General features: G+C 49.7%; 1 protein-coding gene across 2 annotated transcripts in view; it reads left to right on the top strand.

Moving 5' to 3' along the window:
• The first annotated feature begins 952 nt into the window (after positions 1-952).
• The window catches only part of ISM1 (isthmin 1), a 41,288-nt gene continuing 36,240 nt past the window's right edge, over positions 953-6,000 (top strand). The window contains exon 1 of one of the 2 annotated variants that reach the window (XM_068940233.1): positions 953-1,112. In XM_068940233.1, the coding sequence (XP_068796334.1) occupies positions 984-1,112 (129 nt within the window). In that variant the 5' untranslated portion in view covers positions 953-983. The remainder of the gene's footprint in view (positions 1,113-6,000) is intronic. The other variant, XM_068940235.1, reaches the window with a different exon arrangement.

Below are 6,000 nucleotides of genomic sequence, written 5' to 3'. Positions count from 1 at the left end.
AGAGGAGAGATGGAGCCAGGTATCCCGCTCCGTGGCAGGGCAGGCTGCTGAGGCTCTTGCAGCCCCGGTGCCCCTCGCCCCACTCCCCACCGGCGGCGCGGGAGGCAGCGCTCCGCGGGCGTAGGCAGAGGGCCGGGGGCGCCGCGCCTGCCCCGCTGCCTCGCACCGCCGGCAGGCGACGGGCCGGGCTGGGCCGGGCGACGCCTCGACGGCTGCTGTGAGGGCGGGGGGGGGGCGGGCGAGGACAGCGCAGCCGGGGGGAAGCCGGTCCCGGGGCCACCGCCGTCCCCTCGTGAGGAGGCAGACGACAGCCCCGAGCTCTCTCCTCCCCTCGGAGCGTCCCGGCTTCCCCGCCATGTGAGAGTGGTCCCCAGCTCCCCCCCCACCCCCGCCGCCTCTCCCTCCCTCCTCCCTCTCTCTCGCACACACACACACACACACAAACACGCGGAGCCTCGCTGCTCCCCCCGGCCTCGCAGCGTCCTCCCCGTCGGCAGCGGAGCCGCGCCGCGCTCCGCCGGCCCCGCGGCTCCCCGAGGCGGCGGGGGCTCGGCCCGCTCCCCGCCTCCCTCCGACGGTGCCTCTGGGTGGTGGCAGGGCTGCCCGCAGAGACGACGCCGCCGCCGGCCCGCGGCCCCGTCGCGGCTACGGCTACCTGCCGCCCCCCGCCGCCGCCGCCGCCGCCGGCCAGCGCCGCGACTTGCGCCGCCGCCACCGCGGCGTCCCGCCCCGACGTGGCTCCGCCGTGGTGTGGCGGCCCCCGCTGCTGCTGCTGCTGCTGCTGCTGCCGCCGCTGCTGCCCCGCGCCCGCCGCCTGCCCCGCCGACGCCGAGAGCGGCGCGGTCCCCGCCGCCCCTCCTGCGGCTGCCGGGGCTGCTCCGGCGGCGGCCTCGGCGGCGGCGGCGGCGGCGGCTCCTCCTCCGCCTCCGCCTCCTGCCCGGCCGCCGCCGTTGCGGGGCCCTAAAGCCGCCCGGCTGAAGAGGATGGTGCGGCTGGCGGCCGAGCTGCTGCTGCTGCTGGGGCTCCTCCTGCTCACCTTGCACATCACCGTGCTGCGCGGCGGCGGCGAGCCCCACGGCCCCCCGGCCAACGGCAACCACAGCCAGCGGCAGGTGAGTGCCGCGCGCGCCACCCGCCAACGGCCGCGCCGCCAACGGCCGCGCCCCCCGCCGCGCGCCGCCAACGGCCGCGCCGGCGGCGCCCCCTGGGGGTGGTGCCGCGGGGCTGCCGCCCCCCGCCGCCGTCAGGGGGGTCAGCGGGCAGCGAGGTGGCCGGCGGGCAGCGGCTGGCCCGGAGCCGCGGGCGTCGCCGTCGCCGCCCTCCTGCGCTGCCCCGAAGGGGGCACCGGCCCTCGCACCTGCGGCGGGCGGGCGGCTGGGCCCTGTTGCTCTCCGCCATGTTTGACGTTGGCGAGGTTTGGGAACCAAATGGGTGGCCTTGCTCAGAAAGTTTAGGGAGAGACTGGTCTATCCTGAAATAGCCGCAGAACTTGGGGGGGGGGGGGGGGGTCCATGCTTGTGATCGTGCAGGACAGGGCTGGTGACAGACCGTGCTGCTTCAGTGCCCTGAACCCGCCGGGCCGGTGCGTTTTGTCAGTCAGAGGAGCTAAGAGCTTTTCGACTCCGGTTCCTTGATTTTTTTTTTTTTTTCAGGTGGTTCTCTTTTGTTCCGTGTCACGTTTGGGTTGCCACTTCGTTTAAAATGGCTCGAGATCAGTGATAAAAGTTGCAAAATCGTCAAAATCCGGGGGCAAAGCTAGTAAATCTCTAGTCCGTTTCATGTGTCGTGGCCACCTTTTCATCTGTACTCGGGTATTAACGAGCAGCCACCACTGATTCATGCAAAGAACTGACAGAAAATATATTATTTAGTATCAGCATATATTTAGGTAAGCCCCTTTTTTATCATCTCCGTAACAAGAATTCCTATTACAAACAGAGCATCTTTAAAACAAAAAAAAACCCGCAGGTAACGGAAGGAGCGTGCAGGCTGTAACAGTCACTCTGTTTGCTGGGGGTCTCCCGTTGGTGGTCTGCAGAGCGAAACCACCAACTGCAATGGGGAGACCAAATTTGCCGATTCAACAGCCCACTCACAGGCGGAGATCAGGCCCTCTTAACTCCAAAAAACCTCCAGCCGAACTTGGTGGGGGTCCTGCTTGGGAGTACCTCAGCTGCCTGCTTTCGGTAAGGCCCCAAGGTGCAGACTCTCTTTTGAGCTGCGGTTTTATCACTGGCTTGACGTTCCAGGACTTTTTTTTTTAAATATCTTCAAGCTTTCTGGTAATAGGGTTTTATAAATGATACTTTCTTTTCTCGTGGGCAGTTGAAATGCGTTTGAAAATGATGTTCCTTAGAAAAGTAAATTTGGGGAGGTTTTTTTTATGAGGTGCTTGCTGTCATTAGAATAACCCTGAATTTGCCTTTTCTTGACAGGCTTGTAGCATGATGAGGGAAACATCTGGGCAAATGGGAACTCTGGGTGATGCTGTTTCCCTAAGGAGTTATTTCTGGAGCACTGTTGCTAGGTTAGGGTGAAAGAAGAGGAAAATCACCTTCAGATAACTTTCCTAGAGTATTGTCATTATAGCTGACTATCTCATGAAAATCTCGTGATTATTGTCATAAGTATTTTTTCTTTTCTGTTGTTTTTACAGATAACTTAATAAAAATCTGTGCCTTTAAGGATCACAATAGCTTTAGCAGTTCATATTTCCCTCATGTTTTGCCATTTGTAGAACTGAAATTTTTATATACTTCCCAACTGAATTGATTCTGCAGTTAGGTATTTGAGAGAGTGTGTCTGTCCAAGACATTAAGGGAGGAAAGTGCATTGATTAGAGCAATCAGTGAAACAGATGGAAGTCTATCAGAATTTTTTTTGGTTTTATAACTTCCACAGATTCAATTGTTAGCTGGAAAATAGTGTAACTTGCTTCAAAAAACTGAACATTGACAGACATGCTTCCATTCACAGTGGAATGGAATCATAATGTGTAGCTCGATGAGAAGTTTGCACTGGTATCTTCAGATTTTTGGACTGAGTGGTTTTTTTTGGGGCAGTTGTATGACTCATTGTGAAGTGAAATGCAAAATACTAGTGCATTGCATTCCCAGGTGAAGAATCAATGTGGAAAGTGGAACTGTGCAAAACCAGATCTGTTGATATAAACCAGGAGGAAGATACCTGGTTGTTATTGCTTACACTAAAAAAAAAAAAACCCTGTTGTTGACAAAATCTGCGTAACCCCATTAAAATCTGCTTCATATATACCATTGGTTAGCTTGTCACCGTGTCCTGCCAAAAGGTGCTAAGAAAGTGGCAGGTGTTCCATAGGTGTGTAGTTAGTTCTTTCATGTTCCTCTTTTGTTTTTTTTTTGTTCTTGCTTCTGTCTTTGGAGTCTTGCTAGATCTATGGAAATAAAAGCTTCTAAGCAGTGGTTAGGTTAAGTGTTTCTTTTGATAACATTTGTTGCACACAATCTGGCAAATCCAGAACAGAGCATTCTTTGCAGTTACTGTTGGTTAATGTATTTTGACAAGGCAAGTTTGTATAAAAACGCATTACTGGCAAAGTAAAAATACAGGCTATGATGATCTACCCTGTCTGCTTGCACAAATAAAATGGTCAGAACTTGACCCTGTGCACGTGAATGGAAATTTGGAAGTGTTAGTCCTAGTTTCAAGAAACATTTAGCACATCCTTGCACATTTTTACATAAAACTGATTTAGGAAGAATCCATTCTAATCTTAAAATATTGTTGGATTTCTGAGCAGTCTAAAATAAAGGTACTTGTATGCATTTACAGTCTGATTCATAAACTACAGGAAGTGCTTCTCTTTCTTCCATCTTTCGGTCCTTCAAATGATGGGAGGATTTTGAAAGATTAGTTGTATTTGATTTCTTTTTGCCTCTCAATTATGTTAACCCCTGCAGCTAATTAGGGTGCTAGAGGAACATAATTCAGATAGAGCTTCCACATTAGAATTAAACAACAACTTTCTCGCTCCTTCTTTTACTTTTGGTGCCCTTCTCTGAACTGCATGTATGTCTACAGTTCCCAGATGTCTGGATCATATTGCGCCCCTGCGGCTGGCTGTAGCGCTCCCATAGAAGGCGCAGCAGTGAGGAGAAAATCCTGATGTACTCTGCTGGTCCTCTTAGCAATGGGTGAGGTACAGGCAAAGGCTTTGTCCTTTCACTGCTGCAGAGATAGACACTGGATCTCTGCACTGTTGTAGTTTGCGTCTGCTGCTGAAATTGATTTTATAGTAAACTAACACAAAATGGTAAATCTAGGTTACAGTTGCAAAATTTCTAGCAGTTTTGAATTATGAAAGGGAATCAGTATTTTTTTCTCCATCTGATTTTATCCTTTCCCCCCATCACCACCCACAGAAGAGAAGCAGAATGGGGGCGGGGGGCAGATGTATAGGAGTTAATATAAGTAAAATTTTGCATTTACCAGTGTATTAGGAATAGGGTAATTAGCATGCAGAAGTATTGTGGAGTATATTTATGAAATAGAGAAGTATAAATTTTACTTCTGAATAAAGGCAAATGAAGCTGGATTAAGAGATGGAGAAGTTCTGCTTGGATATCTGTTAATGTAGCTCTTAAAATGAAGGGAAGGTCTTAACACTATACATTTTGAAAGATGTTTGTAATACTCTACAGTGCTCTAAAATCTCCTATGCTTTCATTCTGACAGAAAATATATCACTGAAAAATTTATTCCCATCACTTCTAATTTTTCCGTCCCAGGCCTTGCACACCAAGAAAAACAATATTCCCACACCAAGAAAAATGACCTTGTAGAATGCAGTAACATAGCCACCAACTATATATATGCCACAGCACATGAAGTCAGATTCTGCACTGCAGTACTTACAGTAGTATTACATTAGCATAAAACTCGGTAGTTGTGCATAAAACTGGAGCCATATAAATGTTATCTGAAAAGAAGCACAATGCTGTAAAGAGCTTTTTACTTCAAGCTCCTTGCTCCTGTCCTTCCCCCCTCTCCTCAGTAAGCATGCAAGCAATTACAGTGTGTCAAAAATGTTCTCTGAGCCCTACCAGAAGAAAAACAGTCTGCTGTTTATGAACAGTTGCCCAAGAATCTCTCTACAGGCCGTGTGAGAAGTGTTTTACAAGACTGAGCTTTTAACTTTCTCCTAAGATCTACAGCACAAAAGGATGAAAAGTTCAGAAGTGGTGGTGTGTTTTCTGCTGTCTTTGCTGGGATGCATTTCAGTGTTTTTAAGGTTTGTACTTTCCCACTACGCCATATACTGAATTCAGTCAAAGTGCAAAATGATTGCCATTCAGATACAGTGGCATGCTTCAGCTTTCTGGCTTTCTCAGTCCAAGCAGGACTCGAGCTGTTTATTTTGGGAAAGATTTAGACTGAGCTTTTTAAAGCTTATTGGAGCTCTGGAGCTTAAAGTTTGGTTAGTTCCAGTAAGAACTGATCACCTAAATCATCTTTGAAAATCTGTTGGTTCAACGTTTTGCGTTCATGTTTTCCAAACAGCCCTTAGCCTGTGTAAGATGCTGATAAGCAGTTGTACATTATATATTTAATACTAGCACTACATCCTGTTCTGCTTTCTACATTGTACAAATAACTTTCTGAGCAGGTGGCTTGTGCTTGTGAATGAAGCAGGTTAATACTTTGAAAACCAAAATCTCTTTCGGTGAAGTTGTTACTCATCACTGAGGATGTTTTGTTTCGTGCTTTTTGACAGTGATAGTAAAACCTGTCTGGTCTCATCAGGCTTTGGTGTACAGGTTCTTTTTGCCAAAGCCCACCCGTAGCATGAGCGTATGTTCTTCCAGTTTATGCACTAAACCTTACAAATGACTGACACCATGTGTAGTTCATTCTCTCATCTCCCAAAGGAGAGAATTATGTATGCTCTTTAGTGGTTTTGCTAGTGGGCTGCGGCTTGTTCTGGAATCGAGGAGAGAGGAAGGGTGATTAGCTTTGCGTGTG

Source organism: Struthio camelus, chromosome 3, assembly GCF_040807025.1.
Source record: "Struthio camelus isolate bStrCam1 chromosome 3, bStrCam1.hap1, whole genome shotgun sequence".
NCBI lineage: Eukaryota > Metazoa > Chordata > Aves > Struthioniformes > Struthionidae > Struthio > Struthio camelus.
The sequence above is the reverse complement of the archived record's forward strand: the minus strand, read 5'-3'. Positions and strand labels throughout refer to the sequence as shown.